Here is a 17,132-nt window from a genome sequence, read left to right on the forward strand (position 1 = left end):
AAGATTATGTAATTAGAATAAGAGACCCAAGACAAAAAAATATTTAAAAAATATTAATATATGTTAACATCAAGATATATAAAAATCCTTTGAATTGGTATAATTAAAAATAAAAGAATTAACTTCTAAGAATCACGAATGTAGATAAAAGGGGAAGGTACTCCTTATCTATAATATTACACGAATGTCTTAAAACCGTTTTCACTCTGCACTTACGAAGGCACTTAATGTTAAAAATTGCAAGACCGTGAAGTAGAAATTCGCTGAAAAATCTGCGACTAACGCAGGGAGCACGTGATAGCTCGGGCACCCGGTATAATGTTTTAATTTCGTGGAAAATCTGACGATGTAATTTCTGGAGTAGGGCGACGCCCGGCAATTGTTTCAGCCGGCTTTCACCCCCCGCATTATTCATGAGTCGACCTCTCCTTTTTTCGCCAACAAGAAGAACGACGGTCCTTCTTCAGTTCTGCTGGTTCCTCCTCCTTGTCCGATTCTTTTTCTTCTCCCTCCAGAGATGATCATTTTTGTGAAACCTTCAGTTCATAGGCATTTCGACATTATTAGAGTCTTTGCATTAATCCCAAAGGAAATCAATAAAAAATGTATACATATTCTCTTATTCTTATATAATTTTTAACTCTTTATATTAAATCTGAAAGAATTCAGAATTATATAATAAAATATATGCAAGAAGGAAGATTATTGAAGAACATAATAGTATACTTTATACCATTTTTTGTGACTTCAAGATTAAATTTAATATACATATAGAAATAATGAAAAAGATTGCAAACGGTTTAGTGTTTTTCATGTAAACTAAGGCAGTATAATACCATTCATTTGTTTTGAATATAAAACTTTAGTATGTAATTTTATTCTATTTGTAAATACTTTCATAATGCTCCGTAATTTGTAGCAGTATGTGTTTCCTTACAAAAGCGTATGCGCACACACAATACTCTAATAAAAGATATATTAATTTACACATTGTTTGCAAATGATGCCTTGTATCGCGTGTTTACGCGGCCGCTATGCAAAAGGTACGCAAATCCAAATTAGTTGTGAACCAATTTTAATTGCGCTAATTGTCATAATTTCCACGAAATTCTGGTCCACCGCTGCGGATGCTGAGCAGAGTTGCCGGAAATCGCTGTAATTCGGAACGGGTAGTACTCGGAGAATAGCATTTTCCATCCTCCGTAGAATTCCATAATGGTATATATCACCTCTCATAATTCCCTGGGAAACTTTATGGCCCTTTTTCCGCGAGACACAATATAAAACATAAAAATAAATGGGCCGATTCATAAATTACAATAAGGAGAAGCATGTTTATGATAATAAAGCAAAATTTATCGCGAAAGTATCCAAACTGTTTCTTACGATTTTACGGTAAGTATTGTATATATTTTATTATTTATCCTATATAATAAATACATATCTTATAATAAATATATAAACGACAGTTTACATATCTTTTTCTTACCGAGCTTACAACATAAAATTGGCTGCTATTTTCTGGTGCACCCAATATAATTTTATCGCGTATCGCTAACGTTATATCCTACTTCTTCGTTCTTATGTTTTATTCTTATATATACTATATCTCATCGAATCTCGAGATTCTAAAGAAGCTGAGATTCTGAAGAAGCCGCAAAGAATATCGCCTCGAGCTTTCCTTTCCTCTTTCGCATATTTCTATCAGGTAAAGGCCGGATGAGAATCCCGAAGAGGCCCATTTGTTCCGTGCACCGCGTACTTAAATCCCTGTTGCACTTGCCAAAGGATTCCACATTGCGTCTTACTTTGATTGGAAAGCTTTTATTTCCTTGCATTTTCGTCACGTCTCTCTTTCTCGGTTTATAACAAAAGAATTTGTAAGAGTTATATCACGTTACTTTTTTATAAAATTCATTTTTTTCATTTTTTTAAATATGTTAAATTCTTATTGACTTGTTACCGCAAAATGTCTCTGATTATTAATTTTGGATACAACACTGAACATCAATACTTCCATCGATAAATAAATAGTGACGATATTTCTATTGGAGACTTAAACATTCTTGATGCGCAGTCAACATTTACTATTCACGAATGGCGTTTACATGCTAATAGACGTTTACGAGCGATCGATCGGTGCAAGCTTCCTCAGCAGTTGCGACCTCGCCAAGGTATTTCGCAACGCGACAAGTTAAATTAATAAGCCGTACATAGTCGAGAGCGCAAGCTTTATTCAGTCGAACGGCGAGAAGACGTCATAGTGCGACGCGTGGCTATTGCAATTCCTGCTAGAGTCTCGTTAGCGGTGCAGTTAGCAATGTACAGCTTCGCAAACGAGGCGAACCGCAATCCTAAAGCGTTACGATTTCTCCCTTCGAGGAGAGCGGGCAAAAGGACTGACGCGGAAATAGCTAGCACGTAGCGAACGCAAGTCCTTTTGGTCTTGTCGCCGCAGGATAATCAGTCTACGAAAACGTCCTTTCATTACTCGTGTAAACACATATTAGCACACCTTTTCCACACTGATGCATTTTCTCCGATATCATAAACAGCGTTTAATTTTACGAGTAGAAATACGGAAGATGAAACAAGAAATTTTGTGTAACTTTCTAATCAAATAATTTTATTAAACTAAATTTGTTGAATTTTTAATATAAATTATTTTTATATAACAATTTCTGAACTTAAAGAAAAAGAAGTTAAACATACATATGAGCCTTAAGCGAACAGAATAGATAATACATCTTTGTGCAATCTTATATAAAAATTTCTTAATTATATAATGATAATAATTATAAGTTCTACTTCTGATTTTGTTTCGACACAAAAATCTTATTCATAAAATAAAAGAACTGTACTAAAACTATACATTCAATAAAAAAATAATTTAAATGTATTGATCTCATACAAATAAAAGGAATGTAGAGATAATACTGATTTTTCAATTTCTCATTTGCCCTCCTTAAAAACGCAATCTAGTATTGTACTTTCAAATATATTCAGGATGTTTTATTAAAATTTTTCCATGAAATTCAGATATTAATTTTATGCACCTTATGTTTAGTATTTTATTAACATTTCCAATTAATTTTGCAATCGATATTATTTCCAATGATATAAAAACCATTGAAAAAATATTTAATAAGACTATTAGAAGATTAAAAGGATTTAAAAATAAATATTTTGTTCAGAAAATGAAAGGATAATAACTTTATTTAACAATTAATGTTACTATATTTTTACATGAATTTCAGATTAATGTAAATAATCAGTTAGTAAATATTACAGAAATTAATTAGCATTCATAGATCTTTGTAGATAATTTTCATTTTCAGATACTACGAAATATATAATTATAGGAATTAAATTTATATAGTAAATAAAAATTACCTAGAGTTGTTGCCATCATAAATCTCAGGAATTTAGCAAACCTTAAACACAATAAATTCTGTATTAGTTATACAACATCATATATATCATATATTTTACTAAACTTTATGATATCAGAAGTAGCAAATTTTAATATCACAGCATTCATAGATCTTGGTGATAAAGATAACATCATTTAATTTAAACACTACGAGTATACTGAAAATATAAAGCGATATGAAAAAATATATAAATACCTTCATTTCAAGATACTGCTTTGCTTATGAATTGGGAGCAACCTAAATAATAAAATAACTATATTAATAAAGATTATTTTCTATTAAAATTGTTTTTTTAGGCTGATTTAAATAATTATCAGTTGGAAAGGTATGCAAATCATATAGTATTCATAGATCTCGATGATTACCCATCATCATTTTCAATATTTATGTAATAAAATAATTTTTTTCAACCAAAAGCCAATAATGTAAATTGTAATTACATTAAAACAAAGAATTTCAAAAAGCCAGAGCACATTTATGTTAGATATATATCTTTGCATAGACGATAAGTTATACGCATGCAAAGATCATAAAATACGACTATTTGCAAATAATACTGGTTTGCGAAGATATTTGATAATTTAGAATATATCATGATTGTAAGATACATATTCTGACACAGCGGATTACTAAGAAAAAATTCGATAATAAAGACCAAGCTATATACCAAAACTCACCACGTGTATCGTGCAGATGCGAGCGTAGCAGGATGGACCGGAAGAAGGAATGAACGTTGACTCGATTGTCGAATGAGTGAGATATTTCAAGATGGCGGCAGAGAAATAGCGGGGAGAAAGTCATCGACTATATTATACATAGAAGGAATATAACATGTTTTCGATTCCAACGCCACAAACGGCATGATGTGGAATTAATTTTCGACGCAAATTTTTTTAAACACTTGATTTAAGGTTTCAAAATTTAATTAAAAACTTGTTAATTTTTAAAATCCATTCACAGTATATTTCCATTTCTCAAATTTGGCAGTTATTATCTATCTAGCGTCTACTAGCCAACTTTTACATGAACGTAGCATATTTCTAGACTAAAATAAAATATTAATTTATATAATAAAGCGCTAAATTTGCATTTCTCTTATTGAGCAAAAAAAGCATTTCGACGAAATAACACTTCCGCGTGACGTCAAGAATGCACTAATCAGCTAATTGAAACACAGCGCGCCATATTGTTGACCGCCAATGACCATTGTTTTTCTTCATTCAACGTCAGAAACTGTGTCAACAACATGGCGTATCGCTAATCGGATTCTCGTCCTTTTCATGTAATCACCTATCCATACATCCCCTCTCCTAGATAGGCATTTCACACCATTTCGCACCCAATTGTTTCCTACTCCATGGAATAATGCAGAATAATGTCAAATGAATTTTTAACATACACAAGTCGCAGTAAGAAGCCCTCCAGATGTGTACATAAATTGACGTAAATGTGCGATCGGCACGTGAAGACAGAGTTATCCGTCGGCGCTTTCTCCCTCTGGACGAGCACTTTTCCGCTGGGAAACGATGCGTGGACTCGCGGAGTGTCTGGCGTGGAGAAGGAACTGAAGGAAGGCATGTCTTTTCACATTATGCGCAAAGTGATCTACTTGCAGCAGTCCCAGTGTCGTTAGAGCTCGTCGACAACGCAACGTCACGAGACGCCGCTACGGGAGTAACCGTGTCATGCACAGCCCGGATAGGCCTTGCCGTACGTTTCGCTACCTTTCGCCTGCGCTGTCGCTACGAAGGCGCGAGGTGCACGCGGGGCGAAGACTATGAGCGCGTTGTCGACCTGTGTCTGTGTCCGTGACGACTATCGAATCTCTAAGGTCGCGGTTTGTCGCCGCCGCCAACGCAAACACGAGAATGACCTAAGCCAGCTTGCTGCCGAATCATAACGTGGATGATAAGGAACTGTCTTGGTACACGATGCAGAACCTACGTCGGATTTGTTGGCTGTTTTGGGTGGGTCTACCGATGCTCGCAGCCTATCCTGTACCGTCGCCGCTCGTTGCTGGTACGTCGTTTGCGAGTTCCTTCGCAGAGTACACGCTGTTCTCATGAATGTCAACTGACCTGATGTTCCTTAAATTCTATCACATATGTGCATATGCAAACACTGTTTGACAGACAGAAGAGTTTAATGTTGTTTGCTTATAGTTGCTTTCCTCTTTTCTCATTTTCTAAAATAAAAGAAATAAACTGCAGGTGACAGTGACAATCGACAACATAGGCTATTTTCCATTTGTGACACACGTTGACACAATCTTGTCATTTTATTGTTATTAATCATAGAATGTCAAAAAAGAAAAAATGTATCATTAAATGAAGAATATCCATATGTTCTTTATAACTAAAATAGTATATTTGTAATTAAAAAAGAAATAGTTAAACATAAATTTGAAGTTTGATGAAAGTATAGATAGAAAGTTTTAGTCCAGTTGAAGACAGAGAATAGATCTTAGAGTAACTAAGATATTAAATTTTATCAGAGTTAGCATTGAATAATTTTATTCTTGTAGATTCATCACAATCACGTGCTTCTTGGCAGTGGGAACATTATTGGATGCGTTATGCGATTGCTCTGTCGAGCGTCACCGCCACAGCATTAACTTTAGCTGGATGTCTTTGTTGCCAAAGACACAGAAGACCCAAAGGATTTCAGGTAGTTCGAAGAGATTTGCATATTTAATTTTTTGTACCTAAGAAACATAGAAAAAGTGATGTTTCCGAACATTACATTATTTTTGAACTCTAACACCAATCTTTGCATTTTTTAATTATAGGACAAAGCAGAAAAATGCAATCAGGTAACATTGATGTTGCAGGTCCCTTATCTGTTGCCACATAAATTACCAATTTAAATTACCAATAAAAACTGGAATGTAAACAAAATTAATGTTTTGGCTAATCTTAAAAGTGGTACAGATTCTTATCTATGAAGATTCTGTATCTATAAATTATTATTGATGTACATATATATATGTACATATATCAATAATATTTTATATGTATTTCTAAATAATGAAAAAATGGTTTCTTATCTAGATTATATATATATTTGATGTTTTTATAGAGTTTAAGACACATAAGTAAATAGTGCATATATTATTGTAGGGCTAGATCTTTATAATTTAATGATCTCTTTGAATCTTAAAGAAATGATTTCATTATATTTTATAATTCTAAATTATTAGAAACGCCTTAAGTTTGTAATTCCTTTTTAGACATGTTTATGAATAGCATGCGTAGTACGTTAGCAAAAAGTCTCTATGTCTGCATCTTAGCTTGCTCTGATTATGCAAAAGCATATAACGACACTGTTATATCATTATAGGAATTCAAGGATGGGAGCAGTACAGGACAAGAAAGTGCATTTAATCGCTCTGTCGAAGGATTGGAATTAGATGCCTCCAGAACGTTAGCCGCTTCCGAGAGGGTTCAGTTTGAACCCTTACCAGTGGATTCGATTGTATCGGGCACTAGAAGTGCTCCAAAACATAAAGCAATACCTTTGTCAGCACCACGTATCGAGGATCAAGATACAGATCATTCTATTCTACAAGAACCATGTAGTGAATGGTTTAACTCCAACGAGCTTTATGTCCCCAGAGAGAAACTTAAATATCTTAGAGAAATAGGTCATGGATGGTTTGGAAAAGTCGTTGAAGGTCGAGCAGATTTGGAACAGTCTAAAGGCATATCAAAATCAGGTGGCGTAGTAGTAAGAATTCTCACCGAAGAAGCTACCACTAGAGAAAAGGCTTGGTTTCTTGGCGAGGCTACGCCGTACTTGAAACTACGCCACCAAAATGTCTTAACTTTACTTGGATTTTGCCTAGAAACCGATCCGTACCTTCTACTGTTTGAGTCGTGTCCAGCTGGTGATTTAAAAGGTTTTTTGCTATCAAACCGCGATAGCAAGTCAAGGGAAGCACTTACCAAGGAAAATGTTCCAATACGAATTGCGATAGATATTGTATCTGGTTTAAAACACATGCATAATCATGGCTTCGCGCATACGGATCTCTCGGCGAGGAACTGTTTGGTTGCTCCAGACTTATCAGCCAAGTTAGGTGATTACGGTACCGGTGTTGAGAAATATCCTGAAGATTATTATATAGTAGGAGACCGAGCCTTACCAATCAGATGGTCCGCGCCAGAAAGTTTAAACTGTACGGACACTACCATCGAAACGCAAGAGATCACGTTACAAGCCAATATATGGAGTTACGCGGTTCTCCTCTGGGAGATCGCTAGTTGGGGAGAAAGACCTTACAACGATATGAACAACGAACAGGTCATACAGATGATTCTATCTTTGAAAAATCAATTTGCGCCAAACGGTACGAAACTATTGCAAAATTATCTCACTAATTGTCCACCAAATATATTTCAAATGATTCGATTGTGTTTGAATGTCAATACGAAAGACAGACCTTCCTTGGACGATGTAAAGCTGATTCTTTTGAATGAACATTCGACACACATAGATTTTGAGCAACGATGGGAGAGTCTACGCGCGAATACTTGCAAACAGCATGTACGCAGTGCTAGCTTACAAGATCTACGTGGTAGTATCGATTCCGACTATTGGACTCATATTGTGGATGATGCACAAACGACAGACTCATTACAATCTTCGTTTCGTCTCGGACCTGACGAACAAGTGAGAAATATCCCTAAAATGAAGACTGCCACGACATTTCAAGAGTCTGGCTCGGAAACCGAGGAAGAAAGCTGGAAGGGTCGAATCGAGCAGGGTGTATATACCGAAAAAGTCAAACAAAAGTCCAAGTCTGTAACGGATCTTATGGTGCTTGTACATATCGATCCTGATTCCGACGCAGAATGGTCAATGGGAGCGCAAACATCGGAGAAGAATGTCAAAAAGAAGTTACCCGTAACCGGTAGCGACAGCGATCTTAGACATACCGTGCCTGCGGATGAATTTGATGAAGCGTTGAAGAAGTTACGAGATCCTTTGCCGAGCAACGCTACCAATAAAGTACGGTCTGTAGAAAATTTAGAACAGCCGAAGCTCTTAACTTTGACCACAGATCAAAGTCAGACACCAATCTTACGTCTTTCTTTGGTGGATAATACGAGAAAAACTCCGGAAAATAACGATAGCGTGCAATCTAAAACAAGCGTGAATAGTACGCAACGTAGCAATGAAAAACATGTATTAAGACTCTTGTCGAAGGGGGATCCGGACCTCCCCCTTCTTCGCTATGTACCTGACCAAATGTTCTCTGTTGAAGAAGTAGAGCAGAAGGAGGACTACGAGACGCACGATATACCCCTCGTCAATAAAGGCGACAACGACGATATTCCTAATTTGAAAAATGCTGAGACCAATACAGTAGATGTTTTACTTTGGAATCACGCGTTAGATTCCGCTTTAGAACACAAGGTACCAGGCTTCTCAGATGAAGCAGAGTTCAACGAATACATAGACGCATCGACTGAGCAAAATAATACTAGTGCACCAGAATTGACTACGTCTACGCCAGATGCACCTCAGTTTTGTAACACCTATTCGATTTATACCACTGATGATAGTTTTTCTATTGTAGAAAATGCGGAAATAGAAAGAAAACCATTGCCAAATGATGACGAGGAGGAAAGAAAGCAATTATCCACGCCGGATGACGAACAAAGTTCCGATTCCGGTTTTCGAGATAAGGAGTCTTGCGAGGAAGAGGAAGCAGTTTGTTCATCCGGCAATCCTCTGTCTTCAGTCAATAGCACTGCAGTTTCCAGATCGTCGTATTCCGAAGAAGAGCCATTCCAAATTCTATTTGAACTAGACACTATTCTCGACGCGGAATATTATGCTACTCCCGCTGGTCCTGAAAGTATAACGGAAGGCGTGATTTCCACATCCGACATTAAGAACATATCGCCTTCGAAACGAAATATTTCTGATTCGAATCACATTTCTGATAAAGTTAATGTTACCAATTCCGATTCGACTCAATTGAATAATACAAAGGAGAGTCCGAATCGGGTAAAACATGAAAGTATGGTAGAAGACATCGAAATAGAAAATAAAGACGTAACTCCAGAAAAAGTGCAGATATTCAAAACTAATAGTGATATCCATCAATCACACCATTCAGAAGCGGAGACACGCGGCTTAAAATTGGACGTCCTCAGTACTCAGCGAGGTGAATGCTCACTGGAAGATTACGAAAATGAGGATGAGGATAGTTCAACGGTGAGCTTGCGTAGCGACAACTCATACGTGTCATTCAGTATGGAGGAAGAATTCGTAACGGCAATTCGTAACGAACTCAGGGAAAAATTGCCTCAGGCTCAAATGCAGATCGTGGAATCCTTGGAAGCACACGATGATGAAAATCCTTCCATCTCTGATGACGCGTATGGCAAACAGTGGGACGATGAAGACGGCGAGGATTTAGCTAATCAAGTTAGTGGAGGTGTAGACATATCGATCAGGTACGGGTATTTGAAAATTTATTTGTTTATTAGTATTTATTAGTATATGAATTATTTTTTTATCACGTCCAGGTACAATGTATATGGAACGCCGCTTAGTCCTATCCTAGAAGAACGAGAAAGTACTGTCACTTCCGAGTCTTTAGTGTCAAACTCTAGAGAAACATCCGTCGCTTCGAGAGAATCGGTGCCGTCCGAAGATATGCTGTTGGTGGATACTCGTACGAATGAAATGGTATTGTTGGAGGGACGATTACAGGACGAAGATCGAGATACGACGAATGGCGACCTGTCCGAGGAGGAAAATTTAGATTACACTTGTTCAGTAGTACGTCCGTTAGAAGATAAGTCGCATATCGTGAAAATGAGTGGAGGTGCACCGTTACCGAGTCCTGAGGAAGAATCCAAATGGCAACAGTTACCTTCGTCTTTCCCACTACCTTTACCTTTGCAAGATGATTTGATGTCGACGAGTTTTGTCACCGAACACGAATGCTGTAGTCAAGATGAAGATGAAGAGGAGGAAGAGGAGGAGGAAGAAATGGAGGAGGAAGAAGATGAAGATGGAGAAGAAGATGAGGACAACAGTTCTAGTTCTGGTGAATTTGTGTGGAAAGTATGTAGTTTTCAAAAAAATATTATGGCATTAAGTATCTCTACTTGTTTTTTTTTTCCAAATCTTGATCAAAACTTATATCCTGTAGAGGTATAATGAGCTACACATCGAGCAGATACGAATCAGAAGTACTGTGAATAACGATAAAGCGAACACAGCGACGAGTTCCGAGTTAGAAGAAGAATTAGCCATCGAGGACGAAGAGGAGGAAGAAGAATTCACACCTTCGGCTTGGAATGCTGCTCTAGCACCACATCGATCGGCACTGAGGTCTCCGGACAAAACGTTAAAATCAGGGGTAAATACCATACAGATAAATATTACATATACAAAATTATTCGCACTCTCGTATCCTTGTATCACAATCAGTGATCATTAATGATACTCTTCTTATTCTTTTAATCGCCGCTAGGATGAGTTGGTAGGTGTGTCGATTACTTAAGTACAGAGCAATGCATGTAATTTTAACATTCCTCTCCCGTGACTCTTTCCTTTGCAGAAATTTAATTTGAGGTACTTAGCGCACGTACTTTTCATAAATGAACACACTAGACATGCTAAATATAGGTATAAGCATCTATTTCTCTACAATCGGATTGACAATGCATGGTTTGTCTAGGATCAGAAGAAGAGCGTATGGTTCAAGAAACAACGCTATCAATGCGTGTACGAGTACCCGAAGGAAACATTACCAGCGGACAGCCAAGCGGATACTATCACTAACTCGGAACCAACGTCATATTCTGGTATACATTTTACATACGTTTAATAAATATTTTGTGTTTATGAAAAATATTTCTCAAATTAAACATCGGGAAGACAAATGTCTGGATTTAAATAAAAATAAACAATTCATTTCAATATTTTTTATATTACAGATTGGGAAGAGATGATGAATGAACCACGATTAGATCTATATCCTTTAGATTATGATGATGCCAATCATGCTGGTATGTGTGAATTCACCAAAGCTTTTATATTTATAATATCTTTTTTTTAATTTCTATATAATGTAAGATGGCGTTAATTTTTGTTACAGGAAACGAAGAATTTTTTGTATCTAGTTCAAATCGACCTTTTCAATTTCAAACTGGCGAAAGCAAGTACGTCAGCCAATTCTTTCCTGGTGCAAATGCGGCTTCATTTTCCGATGATCGGGATGAAACGGATAGTTGTCGGCAAGAGCCGCATCAGAACAACGTTGATTTTGCGCATGAATATGACCAATGTCAACAACATCAGTTAGGAGAATTAAGACACACCAGAGATCGTTTGAAATTAAACTTGGTATCGTCGAATGGTATACCGTCCGCCCCGTTTGTCCCTGCGAGACAATCGCTCGAAGACGACGAGCAATTAGATATTAAAGAGAATCACGAATCGGAACTTTTAGAAAAAGTCGTCACGCAGGACCAATATATTGTATCGAGTCCAACAAATGACGATAACACATTGCCAAAGGTGCCTCATGAAGATGTTCAGATCGACTCATCTTCTACAAGAATTTCTCAGTGTGATAGTCAAGAGACGCTGGAGCCCACCGAGAAGTGCAGTGTTTTAGCTCGTGATTAAAATGAGACTAAAGTCTGTAATGAAATTTTAGGACAGTTTAGTACATAAATCCGTCCGAAACAATCTCGTCGTGAAAATGTGGTGATTCTCTTTGTTAGTGCGCACGCGATCTGGTTGATTATCACCGATGAGATTATTACTACGACACGAATCTCGAACAAATGTACATAAAAAAGATGTAGCCAACATTACTCGAGGCTATACAAATCGATCGTTTGTCTAATGGATTTTGTTAGCGAAGTTGTTATGACTGTTCTGTAACGAATACGGAAAAACGTGTCAGTATATAGATAGTCACAGCTTTATATTATTAATAAAGCTTATTCATATGAAGGTTTAATTATGTTAGGACAAAGTCAGTAACAACGGAGGAGTTGTATAAAAAGTGGACATGAAGTATTAATTCTAGACAATCGATTTGTAGAAGCTACATCGAATTACGATGAACAATTCGTTGCGCGTGTAAATAATTATTGTTTATAGTGTAATTGTTAAATGAGCAGTAGTGCCTATGTAGAACAATTATTTTTGTGACTCCTCTATAAGAAACTCCATATAGCCATCTTTCACATCATCTCTTTGGTCGTCTTTGCCAACACTCATTGTCATATTTCTTGATATTAATTACATTAATTAATTAACAAATCTGCTCTCTACATTATTAAAGTATTATATAGTGAAATATACGGGACTGCCATCCCACTTTTAAAGATTCAAGATGGCAAAGGAAAAATACGAAAATACTTGCACGATTAATTTTCTATATGATATATACACGATGTATTGATAGACTTTTACTTTTATTATAGATCTGTGATGAGAAGAATATAGTGCGTATATCGATATGTTTTATATTGGATTTAAAACTATTATATTATATTGGATGAGAAACAAGACAAGAACTCGGTTTGTTTTACTCGAATGCGTGATAAAAAAAAAGCGATCATGTTATATAGAAATATTTGCCTTTTCTATAGTAATATAACAGAAATCTCAGATATTTACCTTTATGCTAACAGATAACTTTGTGCGTTTACGGTATATTTACTTCACAATACCATAATAAAAGTGTGCAATACAAACAAGTAATTGTTAATATGTTCAATATGATACATTGTGTGTGTAAAGGATATTCTAGATCTAAAATATTCGCTGAAACGCGATAAACATGGATATGATCGCAAATGCTGTTTTAGAGAAATTTTTACAAATATTGGTTTTCAACAATGTATCTCTGTATAATTATATAATTACTCGTCCTGGACACGAAGAGACTGTTGTAATTAGAACGAATCAATGAAACAGTATCGAAACGCAAATATAGTTTAGCATCGTAAGAAAACCATGTGGGAGTTTGTGCCACTGTCGTTTCACGAATGCACGCGATATTAAGAAAAAATATAAACAAATCGCTGCTACCGTAGCACTATGAGTGCTGTCAGGCGTCTCTCGCTATTACCACACCTATTATTACTGATACTGCTTTATGCTCACTATGACATAAGCTAAAATAGAGAACAATTAATATATTGTTATACAGAAGACATCTGTTTATTTCATCAAAAACCATCTTTAAAATTCTAATTTTTTATGTACAATGCTTTTATTTTTATTCAAATATAGACGTTTTATTAGATATATAAACGTATATATAATAATACTAAACTCTTTAAATATCTTAGATAAATTTATACATTGTTTTTTTACACAGGTATATTTATGTCATATTTTTATAATTTGCTTTAAAGCTCCAAGATCCTGAATGCTTTTTTTTGGTTTGATAAAATTCTGTACAATATTTTATAAATTACGTTGATGATTACGCCATAGGATAATCAATCCGTCATGATCCGCAGATGCGAGTAAAGATTCGTCATAATTAAAAGATAAAGCTAGTGCAGGAGTTGCATGGCCGTGCAGTCGATTGATCCTAGCGGCTTTTCCCTCTCTCGTTGAATCCAACAAATGAACGGCACCATCTTCCGATCCTGTGGCTATTAAACACGCGCCCATTTGTGGACAGAAAGTAGATCTCAAGGGATATAATCTACAAAAAAATACAACATACAGCATTATATATAGTAGTAAGCAAAAAAAATTCAAAGTTTTTTTACATGATAAAAATAATACCTGTGTTTGATAGGATACTTTCTCCAAAAGTACAAAGAACCATGATTGTTTGCAACACGATATAATAGTACGGCATTGCATGCGCTGCTTACTAACAAAGCAGCCCAAGGAGCATCCTTTGATAGCCAAGAACGCCAGGAGAGACTGGTTATCATTCCACCAATCTCTTGCACTCTTTGCAATTTTGTCAACCGTCCTATACCGGATTCCAGTCGAAAAGCCACTATAACGCCTCTGTCATTGCCTGCCCAGATCACCGAACCACCGCTGCCCTCGCATGCCAGGGAAAGAATCTAAAAACGCGACACAACACAATTTGTACGTTTGCTTTTTAAAGCGCTTTGTTTCTCGAGACAAAAGACCTTCTGACCTTCCCACCAATTTTGCGGGATCCACCGCGCGTATATATGCCGGTAGATACATTCAAAATTTGGATCAATCCTTGAGAATTTCCAGCTATTATTAAGTTATTATTGGCAGGTATGAAATTGCAGCAGAGAACTTCTGCTCGCTGTTGATCGTCCACTACTCGCAAACAAATAGGCTCTGCATCCGTGCATACTCTCCACAGCCTTATTGTCGCATCCAAAGAAGAAGAAACAATCAGATCGTTGCTGATACTCCAATCAAGTGCAGTTACACCGTTACGATGGCCCTCTAAAAGAGCAATCACCTTCGGAGGTGTACTGACGACTTCACATATCGACAGTGTACCATCCAACGACGCGCAACATAATTTGGACCTATCATTATTGGCAAACTTGAGCATTGTTACAGCTGCCTTATGCTGATCAAAAATATGATGGACCCCAGCGAATGCAAAGTTCTCGGCTGTTGATTTTCGTTGTATATGCTGATGTCTCGTTCTGTTTTCAGATGATTCTTCACTTATAGTGCGACTTCCCACACTGTTTTGCTCCAATCTTTCTCCATAACGTCGCCGTAATAGTTCTGACCGTAATTTCAAGTATCGTGCACCAATCTCTGGATCTGTAGAAAATTTCTCGCGAAGCAGTTGATTTCTTCGACGAATGTATAACATACCTACAGCAGAAAAATTCAAAAATAAAACCAACTTAACTGATTAAAGTAATGTAAGTAAAAACGTTAAACATACCCAGACTGGGGAGCTTATTAGCTCGCAGTGTATTATACTTTGCGTCGAGTGCAAACACTTGTTGATGCCACGTAGTGGCCATCTTCTGCGACGTGCCAGTCTCGATGTTACTGACTTGTACTTCTGTCATTGATGTGTGTGCGTAACGTTTTGTAATATTTCACAAAAGCATTTCAAGAGACACACACCTTTCTATCAACTGCACGACGCGATTCGTGTATGTAGCGTAAAACTTCACATATTTTCGCAAGAAACGCAAGAAAGCAGTCACCAAGTAAAATAAAATAAGGAAATTGAAATGCGAGCGTGACCTTTTTTCGTTTCCACACTTTATTCAAGATTAAATTTTAAATTAACAAATCGATCCTATTCGATTGTAAACGCGCTCACCGTATAATCTCTTCAGTCCATGACGTTTTACTTCTAATCTTCCTATCTTTCTCCTCGATTGTTTTAACAACCATCGTTCGAGAAGTTGTCATTCCAACTTTCCCAAATTTCGAGGTTATATATCCTTCAACGCTTCTTCGACTTTCAGCCATGTTCAGATTCTTCGTTCTCGAATCGATCAACCGATTCGAGCGGGCCGCGAATTTCAAAATAATAGTAGATATTTTATGGATGGAGTAACTTTTATAGTAATTTATAAAGGAATTTTATGTTATTAGGAAAAAGTTATTTTAAAGAAATCGAGGAATCGCGTTAAACGAACGGGAACATAATACAAACATTTGTACCACGGATATGTAAATCGCCAGACTTCTTTAATACATTTATTCTTATATATCCATATTTATACACAGTAGTAGCTATTATTATTATTATTATTATTATTAATCATATAATAGTAATAGTTGAGTAATGCATATATCGTGCATTCTCTCTCGCTCGGTTAATATTTGACAAAAATACAAAAATTATTAATGTATAATTATATGAGAACAAACGTGCTTAACTCTGAATCTTATCTCTCGCTTTTTCTCTTTTTTTTTTCTTCGTTTTTAATGCTTCCCCCACTATATTTTGCATCTTTTCCCATCACTTTCCATTATACATTACACTTAGTATACTTCTTTTGTCCTAAATTGATTCGAGTATACACGATGAAGTCTGAGAGTCGACTATAAAACATACACTAAGAGAGAGATAGAACGAAAACGTTACTTGATTCTCCCAGTCGTTCATCAATCGCTCTTTCGTTGATGCCGACTGCGTGTACATTTGAACGCGTATTTTAACTCGTAATAAGTGGCTATAATAGTCCACATTCGCGGGACTACAGCGAAGTCAATGTAATCCAATTTTCTCTTCTTTTTCTTTCTTTCGAGAATTTATATGAGTACAGATTTACACTTTTCTCCGAAAAAAAAGGAAGTTAATCTACATTTGGTCTTCCGATCTTTTCAAAACGCATTCTACTCATACCGCATTTTTTATGTATATATTTATATATATACGTTTATGTATTTATATATTTATATATGTATATATATGCAGTCGCTAACAAGAGTTTACTTACAACTATTTACCTCTCGCTTTTATATTAGCGGTAAAGCTTTGTCGACCATCGGACTTGTCGGTCCGTAGTGCTAGAAGAAACATTATTCCTCACGTTTATCGCGTACACGCAAGTCGTAACAATTCTCACAGCACCTTTGTGAAAAACAATTCACATACATTTATTTCTCTCGTTCGTTCGACGTATTTGCTTTGAACTTATTCTCGTTCTTCTTTTTCTCTCGCTCTCTTTCTCTCTTTCATCAAAGAAATATCTGCGATCATTCATTTTATTCACA

The 17,132-nt window shown here is 36.2% G+C and overlaps 2 protein-coding genes and 1 long non-coding RNA gene across 6 annotated transcripts; 1 reads left to right on the plus strand and 2 right to left on the minus strand.

Moving 5' to 3' along the window:
* Nucleotides 1-1,030: 1,030 nt before the first annotated feature.
* On the minus strand, nucleotides 1,031-4,173 carry LOC108778038 (uncharacterized). Its single transcript, XR_001940838.1, has 4 exons — nucleotides 4,112-4,173; nucleotides 3,630-3,671; nucleotides 3,394-3,434; nucleotides 1,031-1,260 (listed from the first exon to the last, which is right to left on the minus strand). It is a non-coding gene; the product is annotated as an uncharacterized LOC108778038 (long non-coding RNA).
* A 1,179-nt stretch (nucleotides 4,174-5,352) lies between these two features.
* Nucleotides 5,353-12,873, plus strand: LOC108778065 (STE20-like serine/threonine-protein kinase). Of its 4 annotated transcripts, XM_018545149.1 has the most exons (10): nucleotides 5,353-5,453; nucleotides 5,959-6,101; nucleotides 6,223-6,246; nucleotides 6,774-9,901; nucleotides 9,974-10,517; nucleotides 10,606-10,815; nucleotides 10,930-10,938; nucleotides 11,137-11,263; nucleotides 11,396-11,467; nucleotides 11,557-12,873. In XM_018545149.1, exons 1-10 carry the CDS (start codon nucleotides 5,366-5,368, stop codon nucleotides 12,087-12,089), a joined length of 4,878 nt encoding a protein of 1,625 aa, XP_018400651.1. In that variant the 5' UTR covers nucleotides 5,353-5,365; the 3' UTR covers nucleotides 12,090-12,873. The 4 variants fall into 4 exon arrangements, 3 of the variants coding, with proteins under 3 accessions (XP_018400651.1, XP_018400652.1, XP_018400653.1); XM_018545150.1 differs by lacking the exon at nucleotides 10,930-10,938; XM_018545151.1 differs by lacking the exon at nucleotides 11,557-12,873 and having other exon boundaries at nucleotides 10,930-10,942; nucleotides 11,396-11,462.
* Nucleotides 12,874-13,821: 948 nt separating this feature from the next.
* On the minus strand, nucleotides 13,822-15,466 carry LOC108778019 (WD repeat-containing protein 13). Its single transcript, XM_018545069.1, has 4 exons — nucleotides 15,337-15,466; nucleotides 14,590-15,263; nucleotides 14,220-14,512; nucleotides 13,822-14,136 (listed from the first exon to the last, which is right to left on the minus strand). The coding sequence occupies exons 1-4, from the start codon at nucleotides 15,464-15,466 to the stop codon at nucleotides 13,890-13,892; spliced, it is 1,344 nt and encodes a 447-aa protein (XP_018400571.1). The 3' UTR covers nucleotides 13,822-13,889.
* Between the last annotated feature and the right edge of the window lie 1,666 nt (nucleotides 15,467-17,132).

The sequence above is a fragment of the Cyphomyrmex costatus genome, unplaced genomic scaffold, assembly GCF_001594065.2.
Source record: "Cyphomyrmex costatus isolate MS0001 unplaced genomic scaffold, Ccosl1.0 scaffold474, whole genome shotgun sequence".
Classification (NCBI taxonomy): domain Eukaryota; kingdom Metazoa; phylum Arthropoda; class Insecta; order Hymenoptera; family Formicidae; genus Cyphomyrmex; species Cyphomyrmex costatus.